The 18,586-nt window shown below is 36.5% G+C and overlaps 1 protein-coding gene across 2 annotated transcripts; it reads left to right on the forward strand.

The window, feature by feature from the left end:
* The first annotated feature begins 222 nt into the window (after positions 1-222).
* Positions 223-17,053, forward strand: LOC139137054 (uncharacterized). Of its 2 annotated transcripts, none has more exons than XM_070705008.1 (7): positions 223-329; positions 2,425-3,206; positions 6,546-6,744; positions 8,080-8,203; positions 9,597-9,763; positions 11,266-11,371; positions 14,997-17,053. In XM_070705008.1, the coding sequence occupies exons 2-7, from the start codon at positions 2,441-2,443 to the stop codon at positions 15,300-15,302; spliced, it is 1,668 nt and encodes a 555-aa protein (XP_070561109.1). In that variant the 5' UTR covers positions 223-329; positions 2,425-2,440; the 3' UTR covers positions 15,303-17,053. The 2 variants fall into 2 exon arrangements, with proteins under 2 accessions (XP_070561109.1, XP_070561110.1); XM_070705009.1 differs by having other exon boundaries at positions 224-555.
* Positions 17,054-18,586: the final 1,533 nt, after the last annotated feature.

The raw sequence follows: 18,586 nt of genomic DNA on the forward strand, positions 1-18,586 counted from the left end.
GGTAAAGCTTATCTGCTCACTGCAGTTGGACTGATCCACATCACTCTGGCGAATAAACAAAATAAATAAAGAAACATAACGCTTTAATAATTATGTTTTTAAATACAGAATTATTGAACACATTGAATCATAGACCCTCGAGGGTCTATTTGGCCTTGCGAATTCGAAGTTAGCACGGAGGTCGTGCATTTCGCCCTCACCGGCAGAGCCATCACGCCTATTGTACCTTCGAGGTCAAGGGTCACGATGTTTTGCTTACTTTCCAAGGGCGACAGGCTGCGCAGAGATAGTTCCGCAACCGCAACTAGTTAAAAGAGAAAGGTTACCTGGTGAGTTTTTTCCTAATTATTGGCGAGTTGTGCAACATAGAAGGTGCATAAACCCAGCCGCTGAGCGTAGCTGATTCTACTATCTACTTGGCTACTTGCATTGAAAAGTAACGTAATCGTGACTGTGGTGTCTACGTCTGCACCCGGAAATCCGCCTTAAGTAGCTGTGGTGCAGTGCTCCATGCATGCTAACCCGTTGACGGAGAAGCCGGTACAAAGAAAACAGGTAGCTTTAATTTCCCATTTGGTGATCTCGAAAGTACAATTTAGCAATAATCACGACCCTGGCAGCCAAGTCTGTCTCGCCATGATTCTCGCCAACTATAAACGTGCTAGCTCTGCGTGGCAGGGCTGTGTGTTATTTACCGGCTACGGGCCCAGGCCTACAGCCGGTAACACACAGCCCTGCCACTCAGAGCTGTAAACGTGCAAGCTGTGGGCCAGCTGTGGGCATTGAGTTAGAGCTCCATGCTGTGGGTCAATAACATTGACCCACAGCTATGAACATGCTAACACTACGACGTGTGGCGGAACCCATGCGAAATCGTAGTCTCACAGCCCCTCTCTGGCTCGAGACAGTCGCTCGTGTAGCTGTGGAAACGCAGGTAACTGTGGCTGAGTAGACTACATTTATGCAGCCATGGAGGTAGTAGGAGGTCTCTACTACCTCCATGATGCGGCTCATCAAAAGGTTAACCGTGGCGGATATCCGTGGCTGGATTGACCTGTTGATGATCCGTACAGACACAGCCATAAATACCATTGAAAATAAGTACCATTTAATACCATTAAGGGGGCCGCTGCACCCAACATAGCATATTTTGCTCAAAAATAACGTGTTTGCAAATATTTATTCAATTTTAATTAATTTGTTAACCCAAGATTAAAATATTGGTTGGGTTCACCTTGTAGCTTGTTAAGCAGTCGAAAGTTGTGTGATAGAGAAGTGTTAATTTATGCAAATGTATGCAAATCACCAGATTTCCTGGCTGCTTTTCCCTTCTAATTTCGAAAATATTAGGGAATAATATAATTACCACGTGCACAAGCCAAGAATTTATTATGTTTAGTAAAATAAAGGGAGTTTTCCACAACAATTCATGTTGAAACTTCTGAATTACTAGTACTTTTGGAATAATATATGTACCAATATGCCATTGTCAAGTTATCAATCATTCGGGTTGTCAGTCACGTGAGCGAGGATTAGGCGCTTGCGTTTGTGTACGGAGCAAATGCCAGATGAGTGGGACCTCACTCAACCTATGCACGAAGTTTTACATGATTTCAAAGATGGCATACATGTAGGCCTAGAAATTTAATTCCGACAAAGTTACGTTATTTCTCAAGAAGAACAATTGATTGAATCTCAACAGCAATAACACTGTGCAACATCGCGCCCTGCATAGTATGTATACTATTATCCTCAAAAGTTCAGGTGATGGTGGGGTCTTTACTGATACAAACCCTCATATTGGTCACAAAACTTAAACAGAAGGACTTAAATTTTGAAAAGTGGATGTACATGTATTTTGTCAAAAATCTAAAACCTATGGCTGATTTTTACAAATTTTCATGTCAGACAAATTTTGATTGCCAAGAAATACAGCCCGCCAAGTTGTTTGTTTACATTGATGCTATGAGCACATCAAAGTTTGACGCAAAAAGTTTGATGCACCAAAATTAATGACATAGATGTGGGTTGTCATGATGTAGAACGACCAGAGTATAAATCACAGTATTTTCAGTTCAGAGACAACAAATATGTTATATATGTTATAGCCAAACGTATGTCAACAAGAAACCTGTGAATAGACTAAGGCACCTCTATCCCAACCCCTACCCCTGGGGACGGACATGTAGACTGTCCCTCAGGGGCTTGTTAAGGGAAACACACTTTTTTCATATGGCTTATACATGTAGGTTATCTCACCTAAACACTGTAACCAGCAGTTCAAATCTCAGGCATATGAAGTATAATGGAAGAAAAAAGCAATAACAACATTCTCGATCTTCAAAAAGTAGAAATTTGTAACAAATTTCAAGAGTCAGATGCCTTGAATTTTTAACTTTTCTTTACAACGTCTTCATGTGACAGACTCTCGGATACTACAATGGTGTCAGGACAAGTGGTTCTTCTTCTCCTTTTACAAGTGATTTCGCTGAGCTGCTCAGAAGATGATGTGCCTACAGGACACCATCAACCCCTCGGAGGACACAGACCCCCCGATGTGCACATTGATGACACGGACACGCCCCCTGACCCCCGCACATTCTGGGAAAAGTACGTAAAACCAGGAAAACCTCTCATCGTCAGGGGAGCCATAAAGCACAGTCCAGCATTCCATTTGTGGACCAGGGAATATCTCAAGGAAAACTACGGCGACCTGGAAGTAAGACTTGAAGGGAAGATAGAAAAAGATTATGGATCAATGATTCCGGTAGGAGACAAGGGATTCGGAAGAGACACTATCGGCAATTTCATCGACACATATCAACACACAAACAAGTACATAGTATCTCAGCTTCCGGAACCCATGTACAAAGATGTCAAAGCACTACCCAGCATGCAGTGTGGAACTTTGAAAAAGAGTCTGGTAGAAATTGACCTGTGGATGAGTTCCGGAAACAGCCGGAGCGTCTTGCACAAGGATGCGTTCAACACGTGGAACTGTCTGCTCAGCGGGACAAAAAACTGGAAGATGGTAGAAAACAAATACGAAAAGCTGATCTATAAAGCTTGGGAGTCAGAGAGAGAAATCGGTGGCTACTCTACGATCAACGCCACCAAAGTAGACCTGTTGAATCAACCGATGGTCCGCTACGTGAGATGGGCAAACCTGACCATTAATGCAGGTGACTGTCTCTTCTTACCAGGAAGTAAGTTTTTACACATTATTTCAGATTTTTTGTAGAAATATATTTCATAATCAGAGAAGGAAAAATCATCAACCCTTTGAGTGCCACAGTTTTTCTCGCCAAAATTTAAGTGCTACATTTTACCAGTTTTTGTGAACCCTTCTGTAATTTTTTTGTTGATAACTTGGACCATGTGGACATCACATTTCATTGGCTAGCTTTTTATCAAAATTTCGGCAAAATCTAAAAAACATTAATGGTGGTATTATTTATATTGGCGACCAAAATTGACTTTGGCGCTCAAATTGTTAATGAGTATATCGCCAAACACGGTGCTCCCTTGCAAAAACCAAGGACTGAATGTAATTTATAACACCTCCAACTTTTCTTTAGAGGGGTTTAACTGTGTCTTAGACAGAAGAGACTGTCTTGCATGAAAATAAATGCTTCCCATGACATACATGTAAACAGAGAGATACGAAGATTGCCCATGTAAATATTTAACTCCACTGTGTAAGGCCAAACTTGACATGAATGTTTCATACTGCATATTTAAATGCTGCAGGATTTAAATTCTGAAACACTGTATACATAATCTCTGTGATTCATTTTGCAGTTCATTGTGAGAGAAAATATCTGTATATAATGTTTGAATTAACAACATACATTTTCATCGGTTTTGTGATAAAATAAGAAGAGTTTCCTATTGTACTCGCAAAGGTACTGTGATGTAGATTAGCCTTATACAACTCACTGCATTGTGAAAATACTGTAAGATGCTTTGTTTATTGTTGACAATAGAATTACTTTGTCAACAATTACAAAGGATATTACCTGAAGGATAATAATAATCTATTATACACGCGACGTGTTTTGACATGATTTTTGCATTAGAGCAAGAAACAGCATATTACAAATGCCATGTCAGAACAACATTCCTGGGAAGTTCATGACAGTGAGAGCGCACAGCTACGCTGTTTGCCACATATCCACAACATTGGCAACAGAACAGTGAACATTTTTCCCCTCTCCATCTGTACTGTACATAAAAAGAGATTTACCATTAGGCCATTTAAGGAAAATTCGTTGTTTGCTGTCCTTTGATTTTTGAAAAACCTACCAGCCAGCCTGGGGGAAAAAACAAACACAAACAAAAAACAAGAGTGAATTAACATAAGCCCAAGGAAAATACAAAGTTTGTTTCTCATCCTGGACAGATTGCAAAAATGATGCGGTGACAGGGTTTTTTTTCTCTTAATTTTTTTTTCTTCTCAAGAAGAATGCGCATAAATACATGAAAACAACATAGGAATGCACGCAGAGATAAATGTACAGCAGTGTTGCTTTAGTATTTTTGTATAGCAACAGTTCTCTGGTTTGACTTTTAGTGCAGCAATGCACAGTTTTGACAGCTTGATAATATAACAGTGACATATGTATACAGTTCTGAATAGAATGTTAGTGTCAGTTATTTTGTTTACAAGTCTGTTTTGTACAGTACTGTGTTATGCACTATCGTTGCATATTTTTTGTTTATCTTTTCATATTTCCTCATGAGCAGAAACGGCGGGTCAGAATTGAGGGGTGTGAGGATGAGAAACAAACTTTTTATTTTTCTTGGCTTAAGCTCAATTTTTAGTTGGTTTCTTTTGGAAAAAATCATTTTTAATTGTAATAGTGTTAATATTGTGTTTGTTTTCTTAATTTTCTCTGAAAACCTACCAACACACGGATGGTAAAACAAGTTTCTGAATGTCAGGCAGTTGCAAGTGTCAAAAGTGAACAGGCAATTTTAGAGGTCATTAATGTTTTAACAAGTAGCACTCACTGCATTATAAAATATGCATCCTTGTTAATTTTGCATTCTGCAATTGATGTTGATCACCGAATTTTATCAATATCAATCATTTCTGTGTCTTTCTGTTAAATGCTATGCATCATTTATTATTGCCTTAAGGGTACTACCTTATCACCTGAAAACACATTGTTTGAGTCACAGGTATGTTTTGATTAAATCATACGCATAATCCAAGTCCATTGCATTATAATAGTATACAGTTTGTACATGTTTAAAGTTGGCCTTGGCATACTGGGGCTAAATAATATAAGGTTATTCACAAAATACCGGGATTTATGTCCGAGAACATTGTGCAGCGGAGGTATTGTCCGAGACACATATCGTTGAGGACAATACTGAAGTGTACGATGTACATGTACGAGGACATAAATCCTGGTATTATGTGAATAACCTTATTATTATACACCTTTTTAGTTCAACTTTACCAGAAAAAAGTCGAAAAGTTAGGCATTTATATAGATGCTTCTCTGAGCACTGAGCGATTGTGAGCAGACTGGGAACACGTTCAGCGCATCCACTAACCGCACAGAACGAAATTTCAACCCGCGCTGCGCAGTGCACGTGGTAGAAATTTTACATCAGCAGTATGATTTCACTCAAATTCACAGGGTTTGGACTGGCCATGATTTACTTTGTGAAGGTCTGAATGTTAAGAAGTATATTTTTGTAAAAAAATGTAAAATACTCTCTTCTTTTTCCTCATGTTGATGTAAAGGTGTTTTGAGGTCAAAGGTCAATAGTGTCCAATAACACCTAAAATTATTGTACTCCGCATCCCCTGATACTGAAACTTACTGTACGATGAAACTCCATAGGTTACAGACATACATGTAGGTGTATAATAATAGTTAATACAGGGCTTTTGCATACCATGACTAATGATACAAGGCAGGGCTTATAACTAATAAGTTAGTAATATTAGGCTGTAGCATACCAGGGCTTATAACACAGGGCACCGGTCGTTAATAGGTTAAAAATATGCCAAGTTTAGGTGAACATGCAGACTAAACAATCTTGGGCAAGACTGAACAAGCCTTAATTGGCCCATACAGTAGTTAACTATTGTTTATGTCAGCTTAACCCTAGGTCGTCCAGTTGTTACAAATAGCCATTGTTGGGCCCCTAAAAAACTCTGTTCAGTTTTCATAACATGTATTAGCGTTCTTCAAGTGCATCCTACATAGTTTCCAAAAATTACTTTTAATTGGATAAGTGATCTACTCAGTAGCCTGCAATTGTTCGTTCATTTTTGAAATATCTAAAGTACATAATCAGTGGTAGTTTTGAACTTGCATTACTCATAGTATACACAAGAGAGACATTCTACAGAATTTAATATACCAGTAGTGAAAAACTCATTCATGAAATGTTTGTGTCAATCACTTAGATTTTTCAAGAAGAAACATTTACATACTGGTACATGTACATGTACATGTACACTTGCCTTGCTACCAGTACGTGTGTCCGATATCTATGTTAAGATTTGCATAATGTCCTCACAGGTTACTATCACCAGGTGAACTCCTTTGGTGATCCGAACATAGCTGTCGCCATGCTTTTCACAAGGCTCTATGAGTTTGATGACACAGGCTGTGATGAAGCCGAGCTGAAATACACACCCTTGAATGAGATGGAGATCACTTGGAATTGGTTGGGACATGGTAATATGACGATGGGACACATGGATCACACTGGCGTCAGGTACATTGTATATAACAGACTGAAAGATCTGTCACTAGAGGGCGCTCTCTACTAGTAAGAGGGGGAGTGTAGAGAGCATCCTCATGCAATGGATCTTTCAGTCTAGGTACATGTATGTAAGTGATAAATTTAGAGTCTATTGTTGAAGATTAATCTGATTATCAGGTGTCTTCTCAGTATTTGAGGCTAACTTTCAGTATAGGTTACACTTTCATATTTATGACCCCTGTTCATCCCATTTTTAAACAGCTGAATCTTGCGCGACAACACTCTGTGTTCACATTTTGTACAAGCTTTGCAGTCACCACATTTGCTGCTTATCCTGGCAAGTTCAACTGACACCATCAGGTCAAGTTGGTCGAAACCAGTGAGGCAAAACATATCCCATACACACGCATGTCATATTTTAGCAAAACGTGGACATTTGAAAGCACCTAGAAATACAAAGGTGCTGTGAACATGATTTTTGCTGACTTTATCAACTATGACGTAACATGCCACATAGGTGAAAATACATGTTGGTTTTGGAATGAAACTGATTTTTACTGACTTGGCAGATGGAAAATTGACAGGCCTGTCTGAACAAGGGGTTTAAAGTTATTCCATACATGACATTGGTCAAAAGTTGTTTTTGGCCGCAGATCATAGATGTGGTGACAAACATGGCAGATTGTGTACAGCATGCTATTTAAAAAGCATCCAACATACTAGCATTTGGTAAAACCAAGAATAAGAAAAAAGTTTGTTTCTCATCCTTGCGTGCATCAATTCAGACCCACCGTGTCAACATTTTTACTGCTCATGAGTAAATAAAATAAGAAAAAAATAAACGCAAAAATACGTGACGATAGTGCATAACACAGTGCTGTATAAAACAGAACTGCAAACAAAATAACTGACACTAACATTCCATTCAGAATTGTACACATATGTCACTGTTATATTATTAAGCTGTCGAAACTGTGCATTGCTGCACTAAAAGTCAAACTGCAGAACTTTTGCTATACAAAAACACTGAAGCAACACTGCTGTGCATTTATCTCTGTGTGCCTTCCTATGTTGTTTTCATGTTTTTTGCACGTTCTTGTTGGTTGAAGAATAAAAAAAATTGAGAAAAAAACCCCACATCACCGCATCATTTTTGCAATATGTCTAGGATGAGAAACAAACTTTTTATTTTTCTTGGCCTAACACTCAAATGTCCTGCACATACTAGCATTTAGTTACAGTCTATTCAGCAAGTATCCAAAATACTAGTTTTTGGTAACACTTTACTAAAAAGTATCAGTATTTGTTACTGTTTACTCAAAAAGTATCCTACCTGTTCTTTTGCAGATTTGACCTACTTAGGACTGTGAGGCATTATGGGAAATTCAAACTCAAAGACATGATGAGGGAATTCATAATGGCACAGCCAGAGATAGAAGCTGATAAAGAAATGAAGGAAAAGATCAGTAATGTGAGTAATCAAAACTCAAACAAATGTAATTATTTTATTGATGGTTTCAGATCTACAATAATATTGGTTACATGAATTAAGAGAGTACGTGTGGTAGTAGTGTTATTTCAAAGAGCAACTAAAAGATGTACATGTACATGGAAGGCGATGTTTGTTTTCATATCACTGTTGTCACAAGGGATAGTGACTGGTTTGAAGACGTCTCTTCATCACAAATACATTATTCCTGTCTCTGTAGTAAATTTATTGCAATAGTGAATGTGTCTTTAACCCTTAGAGTGCCAAAGTCAAGTTTTGTCACCTTTATAGAATATAACATGGTCAATTTTTGAAGTTTTCGCAAATTTTTGATCAAAAACTGTAGCCATCAAAAATCGATGTCCATTTGGTACAAAATTATCATAAATTTACAGAAAAATTCATAAAAAGTGGTAAAATGTTGCACCAAATTTTTGGTGGGAAAAATTAAAGCTCTCAAAGTACATTTATTAAAAACAGGTTGACATTACAATTAAAAAATGTCCTAAGGGGTATGTTTATATTTGTTTGTAATGAAAAGCACTCTCAGGCAAGCTTTGATTCCTACTATAAGGGAGACAGGCCCTATTTTCTTCAGACATACCTAGAGAGTTGTCAAACACAGACAGGACAGGTTTGATCCAATTTCATTATGAACTTTGTGCTGCATGAATTGACGTTTAATTAAACCTAGTGAGATCTGGTCTACATTTACTTCAGTGGCTTGCATGGTGTGTACATTAATATTATATTTTTGGCTATTTTGCATATTTATCTCAAAAGTTATACGTATGTGAGCATACTAGAATTGTTCACTATTGGCTAAAAAATTGCTATTTTAATCATTTCAATGAAGTATGTGGAGCTTTGTGATTTGTTACATGTACTGGTACTCGTAGTGCAAGTTAAGCATTTTGATCGACATCATTTGCAGTGACTGGTTAAAAATGCAACTTTCCAGTGATGTCGTCATTTTCAATTCCCAGCACTCATCGAGTAATACCGACCTGTAAACAGAAAGGTTTGAAGCTCTGCCAGAACTTCCCTAAAAGAAATTTAGTTTGAGGCAATCATCCAATGATTTAATCAGTGAAACAAAATACCTAGAAATCTGATATTCAAAATGGTTGCTTTAGCCTCTATTAGTGCAAATTTGATAATTTCAATACACTGGTATGTCCCCAATATATTGAAACCTTTGTTTAGTCTTTTCCATACCAAGACAGAGGTTTGTCATGTGACACTCTTAGCAATGCATTGCGACATTCCGCAGGTACTACAGTGTGCATGCAACCAGAAAAACAAGTTTACATCATTTGTGCATAATTTTCCTACTACTGTACTTAATCTTTCATATTTTTTTCACATTGCACAGTTGTTTGACATCTTAGATGTCAAACGTAAAGGCTTTTTAACTGAAGAGGATGTGGAGGAACTTGACATTGACACTCTGAGGAAATTTATCTTCACCATGGAGGGAGACGAACCATCAAACACTGATGGTCTGTTTGAGTATTTCTATGTTCCTGAGGAACACATACAGTAAGTAATATGTTTACATAGTCATTGGCCATAGGAGATCTCTTCTGTCATTTGAAAGTTTTTGAAAGTTTTTTTGTGCAGTAAATAATACAATACAAAATTAAAGGGACAGTAAGCTGTAATTTTTGGTGTTTTTTTCACAGTTTTGCTTTTGAACATCAATAACAAGTTCTTGTTCTACTCCCAAAGGCATTAAAACACCTACTACTTGTCAAGACAGCATCTCTACATGTAAAATGCGCAGTTTTTGTCATGTTAATATTTAGACCGAATTCTCATGTCACCAATAACAGTGCAGTCTTCACATGTACAGGCTGAGTTGATAAGCTTAATGCCATGTATCCCTTGGGGAGAAGAAAAAAAAAAAATATTGTTGACATTTGTTATTTCTTGAAAGTTTAAATAAAGATGCATACATAAATATTTCAGAATTTCACAATTATATAATCAACTTCATTAGGAAAAAGAAAGAATCGTAAATATGCCGAAATATTGTGAAATGTGACCAAAAACAAAATATAATCACGCTTTCCCCCCAGCTCGTCTTTTATGCAAAGTATATTTGAAAACAATCGATAATGCCAGCTATGGCATTGTTTTTGGGTAGATGTCCCCTTCCACTTATAGCCATTGGAAAGACATGGATGCTCATCATGAAATCGGAAGATAGCAAGCAAAACAACCTTTGTGCCACCGGTTTTCCCATCATAATCTCCTAAACAAATAAAAAATAATTTGTCCATCATGTTTTATCGCAACAACGACATTTCTTTTTTTAATTGTGAAAAAAATGGGCCAGATTGGCCAAAATTGCTGATTATGGCATGTTTTTGCCCCAATTTCATTGCCAAAATAGTTGTTGTTCAGCGTACAGCCACTGTGGCTGTCCTGACACCCTAGCAAGTAAATTTTGAGTTTAATGTCAATGTTTAATGAATGTGGTAGCCATGTGGTAGCCATGTGGTAGCTGCTGATGGCAATACTTGATTTGAAAGTGTAAAGCTTGATTGTCCCATGTGTCTATACTCTTAACAAATCAAGAATAAAACTCAGGGGTTTGCATTTTTGTGGTACGAGAGAAACAGATTACCTAACATTTACAGATTTTTGAATTTCAAAATGGCTACCATCCCTGTGTTTACTCTGTGAAACTAAGAAGACTAAATTGTACTTGTTTGATGGAAAAAATTGTAACAATGATATGAAAGTTATAACTGTTGTCCCTTAGTAGTAGCTTGAAATTCCATAGAAATTTAGTTTAACTCTCACAATTCAATAATCATTCTCCTTCACTCAATATAGACGGCAACAGCCTCCTCTCCCCCCAAAATTAACTTCAGCATAGGACTTCGGTATATCTTGTAATCTTGATAGGCAGGGTGGACCTCATCATTGTGAAATGGGGCTGGGGTGAAAGGTGAAACCTCTCAGCACTCTAAACTATGTTATACTTGCAAAATACATACATTGTAAGTTTAGGGTTTTTATACGTTTTCCTGTAGACATTTAGTTGAAGATTGGATGGAAAAGACTGATACCGTACATGAAAAGGAGTTTATTGAGAGTTACATGAAGAGCATTGGCGGTAGTGACACCAAAGGAAAAGAGGTACTCTAATTTTTAGTTCAGTGAAACCTGTCTATTAAGGACACCTTCACGAATGGCAAAAAGTGTCCTTATTAGTCCCCACGGACACCGTCCGGGGGGACTTATAGGTTTGGTCATGTCCGTGCGTGCTAGCGTGTGTCCGTGCGTGCGTCCGTCTGTGCGTGCATCCGTCCGTTCACGCAAAAGAATAGTACCCTACTTCATACAGATGCTCGTCGATTTGTTTCACTATGCGATCAAATTTGACCGTGTTAGAGGACTTTTTAGTTTACATCTCCATAGACTCCTATGTATAAGGCAGCTCTCCAATAAGGCCAAGAAAAATAAAAATTAGTTTCTCATCGTATTCATATTGCAAAAAGGATGCAGTGACACAGTTTTTAGTCCCCACAAATAAAGTCAAGGGGGCTTATAGATTGGGATATGTCCGTCCGTGAGTCCATCCGTGAGTCCATCCGTTCACGCAGATATCTCAGACACTTTGACAAAATGTCATGTGACCTTGGTGACCTTTGACCTCAAATATACATATCTGTCCACAACTCAGTAACCACAAGTGCCAAACCTTTCATATATGGTATGATGGCACACCTTATGATGCCACATATTGTACCTAATTAATTATGTGCATATCTAATTTTGAGCGAGCCAATAGAGCTAGAGGTCTGATTTTTGGTATACAGGGATAACTTAGCAATACAATTTTTTTGACAAAATGTCACCTGACCTCAATGACCTTTGACCTCAAATATACATATTTGTCCATAACTCAGTAACCACAAGTGCTACACCCTTCATATTTGGTATGATGGGAGACCTTATGACGCCACATATTGTACCTCATTAATTATGCACATATCTAATTTTGCGCGAGCCAATACTCCTATTACAAGTGGGGACTATGTCATTATCAATGACTTGTTATACCAGTAGAGGTGTCCTCAATAGACAGGGGAAATTCTATTCATAGTGTAACTTTTGGTTTGATAAATCTGACCTTATTAGAGAGGTGTCCTGATTAGAGAGGTGTCCGTAAGGACAGGTTTCACTGCAATTGCTATTTTATATCAGTTGACCTCATGGTAGTCCAATTCCTGCCAAGTGTACATTCGCTTCCCGACCCTACCCTGCCCGCCCGAGAAATATTCAATATTTGCAAATGTAGTCCAGAAGAAGCAAAGTTTTGTTGTTCAGGAAGAGAAGTTTTAAGAATAGAACCAGACACTGCTACCGAAGTTGAGAATTTTACAAGTGGCCACTTCCCAGTGTTCAGAGGGTTTGTAACATGTAAAATATCACAGGACTGCTTGATAGTGATCGCTTTTCAGTGGTGACTGTGTAACCCTTTGAATTCTGTAATTTCCCCCCGCCAAAATTTTGGCACAAAAGTTTACCAAATTTTATTAATTTTTCTGTAACTTTTTGATAATTTTGGATGAAATGGACATCACATTTCATTTGCTACAGTGTTTTCTCAAAATTTTTGCAAAAATTTTAGAAAAATTGAGTGGGGTTTATTTTATTAAGGGGACAAAAATAGACTTTGGTGCTCAAAGGGTTAAAGATAGGTTTTCTTTCAAGTTTCTATCATGCACTAGTGTAATTCCTAAGTGAGGAAAGATACAACATCTTCTCATTTTTGTGACAGATGAAAAAAGGTATCATAATGACAAAACTAATTTCCAAAAGATAGGCAACTTTAATTAAAGTTGCAATGTGGGTCAGATTTTTGAAATTTTTTTGTAACTCTAAAGCAAATAGACCATACTATGTTGAAGTACCGTACTCTTCCTAGATAAACCTCTCACCACCCCTGGCACACTAACACATATACATTCTGATGCATTTTGGCTGCCTAGAAAGTTATTTTGTAAACAAACTTCCCAAATAATATCATTGGCACTGTCTGTTGTGCACATGACCAATACCGCCAAGTTTGATGATGTCTCCCAAGAGCGTAAATAAAATTGGTATGGATTTTTATAGAAAGTTGAATCACCGAAATGTAAAGGTCATTTCTGAACCATATCATATACCCACAAGTTCAAAGGCGCTAAATACGACAAATTAGTAGGTGCTAACCTCCACAAATGTAATAATCTCCACAAATGTAATATCAACCACAATTGTAATAAAATCAACCACAAATGTAATAAAATAGTCAACCATTAATGTAACAACCCACAACCACAAATGTAATAAACACTTTAACCATAAATGTAATAAAACTCAACCATAAATGTAATAAACTTGAACTTGCATATGTGATCATTTGTTTATCAATGCCCTGAGTAAATAATAACTTTAATAAGACTAGTGTAATGTTATTGCACACTTTCCTGAAACTAGGTTTCCTTTCCGAAACACAGAACAGAATACTTTGAGAACGCTATTAGAAAACGGCGAGGTACTGATCAAACCGTTAGAATATGGAAGTGGAACAGCAGTTCTAGACACTGATAATTACATAATAAGGAAGCGTCAAAATAACTCGTCAACCAGTGATACCACACAAAGTTTATGACAGATGACTCAGAACAAATAACAGAGAAATATAAAACCTTATAACAGAAACTTACGACACAAAACATGTTGACGAGAACATATATTTCAATCTAGTAAATAACAATACGAACACTACCTTGAACACAATAGAACAAAATTAGACATCCTGGCATCCCTAGTGAAGGAACAAACTTCAAGTGGGACAACATAGGAATACAGACAATCTATTGATTATTCCACACAATTTATCCACTGAAGACGAATATGAGGCGATTGATTAAGAAAGTACGGCAATTTTTGAAAAAACGGCGTTAAAGGATCGTAGTGTTATACAGTCTTCCCCACTCTGGAGTAGAGACTGCACTTACATTCAGATTACAGCAGTGTCTAGCCATGGCCAATCAGTTCTGTACACAAAACAGGGAAATGTAAAATCACTTTCAAATATGCAAAACACACTAAATGCAAACAATTAAGAAATGAATAATGTGTGGAATGATGTGTGGATTGCTTTCCTTATTACATAGATCAATATTTAAGGGCTAATTCCTCAATTGCAACGACAAAATAGATTTATTACATTTATGGTAGGTAAGTATTACATTTATGGGTGATTTTGTTATTACATTTATGGTTACCATTTATTACATTTGTGGTTGGTGTTTTTATTACATTTATGGTTGATTTTTGTTACATTTATGGGTGATATTACATTTATGGGTGCATTTTATTACACATTGTGGTTGATATTACATTTGTGGAGATTATTACATTTGTGGAGGTTACAGGTGCTAAACATGACAAATTTAAAGAGGTAATTGAAAACAAAAAATAATGAATGAATAACTTAGTAAAAGAAGAAGCAAGAAAAAGAAGTGTTGTTGAAAGCAATCTGAGAAATAACTAAGCATCAAAAGTTGGCAAAATGTAGATAAAAAGTCCAAGTCAAAACACAAATTTAACACATATTAAAGAGTTCAGATTAACTCAAATGAAGCCAAAGTTTTCATTCAAATCAAAGGACACTATAGTTGTGATGCAACACGATTAGATACTTTGACCCTTTGTAAGTTATTTTATCATTTTGTTGATAATTTCTCATGTTGTTATTCCTGTATAGATATTTGACAAGATCAGCGAAGGCAAGGACCACTTTACCGCTGATGACGTCGAGAAAAACCTAGACACCGCCCTCAACAACTGGAACGTGTGGGGAGACAAAGACGATGTGGACCCTGAGACCGATATGGCACTCAGTGAACAGCGAGAACAGGTGATACTCTTCAACGATGTCGTGCAAAGGCAGCTTTTGGAGAAACAGAGAGAATTTGTCCAAGAACTGATCAGAGGAGGTGGCGAAATCGCAGAACTGCTTCAGGAGCATAAACAATCAGGATATTGGGAAGGCATGAGAGATGAATTGTAGAAATTTGTTCCATGTGCACTTTTTAATACAGTGTGATTTTGTAATGACGTCAGAGTTGTATAATTCATATGTGCACATTAATATTTTTCCAAGTATGTCTATAAGACTTTTTTTAAAATTAATCCTCCAGAAATTGTGAAAGTGGTATTTTGATACAGCCAATGAGCGGAATGAAACTATAAAAATTAAACTGCTAAACGAAAACATCAAAAGCAGCGGTAGCAAAACGAAGTGCCCAGATATGAAATATGTCTGACTTTCCGGTTGCTGCAGCAAAATGTTGCACGGGTGCGCGTTACTATATATATTACCCAACCTATAATGGTGATTAGCTCTTTTCTGCTGACATCATACCTATACAAATGGTGGATAGTTTTGACGGACGTTCACACACAGTTTTTTATGCAGGCAGATACCATATTGTGATGTGTTTAACCCTTTGAGTGCGGTAACGATTTCCCACCAAAATTTTAATGCAACAATTTTTATGAATTTTTTCTGTAATTTTTTGATAATTTTGGACCAAATTGACATCTCATTTCATTGGCTACAGTTTGTTACCAAAATTTTGACAAAAATTTGAAAAAAATTGACTGGAGTATATTTTCTAAAGGTGACAAAAATTGACTTGGCGCTCGAAGGGTAAACACTTTAGTGCAACTCATACATTTGCCATCACATTGCTACATATACACAATTATTTTTTGTTCAAATTGTAAATCAGAACTCTTTGAAATGTGAAATGAATTAAGTAACATGTATGGATAGTAGAAAACCATGATTTCTCCCTCATGACTCAACTAGATGCTGTCATCCCCAGCAGCAGTTGTCCTATTCTTTTTTAACCAAACCATTTAAATTAGATAGGGTAACTGGCCCTCTGGGACAGATATTCATACTCTAGAATTCGTATGCTTCCAATCTACAGCTTTTTGGGGTTCTTGTTTAAACTTTTGGAGTAAATTACTTTTCATAGCCATATTTTTGTGAAATCACAAATTTAATTTTCCTCATAGAGTTAACACATGGATGGGTGCCATTTTAAATTTCAAATATTGGTAAATTTAAGGTTGTCTGTTTCTAAAGTGCCAACATTTACATGGTAACCAGCGAGTTTTTATTTGTATAATACATGGTAACCAGCGAGTTTTTATTTGTATAATTCTGATTTTTAAAGTGAATCAGTTTCTGTGCAGAAAGTTTTGATCGAAAGTTTGAGATTTTCAAATGAAGGAAAATACTATGTCCTTGTGTGTTACACTCTGAATTTCAGATTCAAATCGTTAATATGCATTTTGGTATAATCCAAACAGATCATTCTTTATTAATTCACATAGATTTTGCAAATCAGCACATAATGCCAAGGGTTGGCAGTGATGTAGGCAACGCTAGGGCGCCACAACTTTTTTCGTGAGTTTCATGAAAGTGTGGAAGTTAGTCCAAACAATCGTAACTTCCATACAAAATCTGAACTGTTTTACATTATTTACAAATTTGCCTTAATAGGCCAGAAATGAAAAGTGTACGAAAATCATAAAAGATAATGTACATACGTAGGCTACCATGTTTATATAGTAAAATTTGTGTGTGTTGGTATATCTTTTTTATATGCTTCTTGGTAAATTATTACTGTGGACGTTAAAACTGCACTTTATTCTTGCCCTACTAGAATTGTCTTTTTATATATCTTGTAATTTTCTTTAGATACACAAGATGTAAAATTCATGGCAATAAATTTTATTTTCACAATCGTTTCTTGGTTTGTTCTGTGACAAAAAAACACGTACCTGCTGTCTCAAATGAAAGCCACAAACGAAACTAAACCAGGTCATAAGTCATCTGTGGCGTTTTCAAAGAACCATAACTGTGAAGTACATATGTAATGACTGCATCGTTGGTGCATTTGATACAAAGTTTATGACGCAATGACATAACTACCAGAGAGTGTCTTGTTCCTTCACATTCCACAAAGGCGACGAAGATTAAACAGTCTAAGAAAATTATATAATTTTTGTAATCACGAACAATCAAATATTAATAAAATTGTTTTAGTAATTCATCTCCCAACCGATATTTTGCGATAGGCTTGAATTGGAAAGTTCTAGACGGACCGTACGTTGAATCAGGAGGGTGTATAGCATACAGACATGATGAGGCTAAGGAACGGGGACTGTAAGCTTTTTTTCTGTGAAAGGATGTCGAGGGATGACAAACTAGTCCATTAAATCATTAGGTTTTGAAGCGACGAGAAATGAAAAGCGACTTCAACATCGTCTTCTGACATTCTTTGAAGTCATCATTGACGTTACATTTTGCTTTAAGGAAATATGGCTTTTGGAAATTAAACCGTCAGGTCTTTTTGCGTATTCCTTGCCCGAGTAGACTACATTTTGATAATGAATAAATATTATCGGCAATGGTGCAAATTTTGGTATGTTAGGATTAAACTACTTTGATTTCATCAATAATCGAAATTCGAAATGGAAATAAGCTTATATGTTTGACACTTTTCAGGGGTCGAAATTTCGATTTTCACAGTCGCGGGGGGATAGAAATTTAATTTTCCAGGGTTCTAACACAAGTCCAAAAAATCTGAAAACCTATTGATGATACCCAGTACGAATATCTAGACAATACTATAAAATACAAGTTGAGCCACGCATTATAACAAACACTGTTTCAATACGGTACATTTATTTTCATAAAATTCACTCTGTATACAGTATATAATAATTTTGAGCTTTTTTGACAGATATCCAATCGGTATGGAAGGGGAAAAATACTTCAAAATTATATAAAGGTAGGCTTCTAACTTTTAAGTACAATATTTTCATCTCAATATACGGGAGAAATGAGGTATGTCCATTCTAAAATCTAAACATAAAAAACTGGAAGAAGCTAATATACAAAGATTAGCTGGTGGTTTTCAAAGCTGTCGACTGGTATAAAAAGACACGGTCAAAAGTTGTACACTTACTGCTACAAATAGGAAAGACTATTCACCTTTTGCTAGAAAAAAGATAGAAACCAGTAACACGATTGGATCTAATTTGGGAGAATGGTATCTTCTAAAACTGTTCGAATATATCAAAAGTGTTGCAGTTGGGTGCCCTATAGCTGAAAGTTGCAATGACGAGCTACCCATAAAAACAATAGCACAAAAATGAGCTTAAACTTACTGATTAACTCTTTGAGCATTGTAATTTTTCCCACCAAAATTTTAGTTCAACATTTTTCCGATTTTTATGATTTTTATGTAATTTTTTGATAATTTTGAACAAAAT

The sequence above is a fragment of the Ptychodera flava genome, chromosome 7 (genome assembly GCF_041260155.1).
Source record: "Ptychodera flava strain L36383 chromosome 7, AS_Pfla_20210202, whole genome shotgun sequence".
Taxonomy (NCBI): Eukaryota; Metazoa; Hemichordata; class Enteropneusta; family Ptychoderidae; genus Ptychodera; species Ptychodera flava.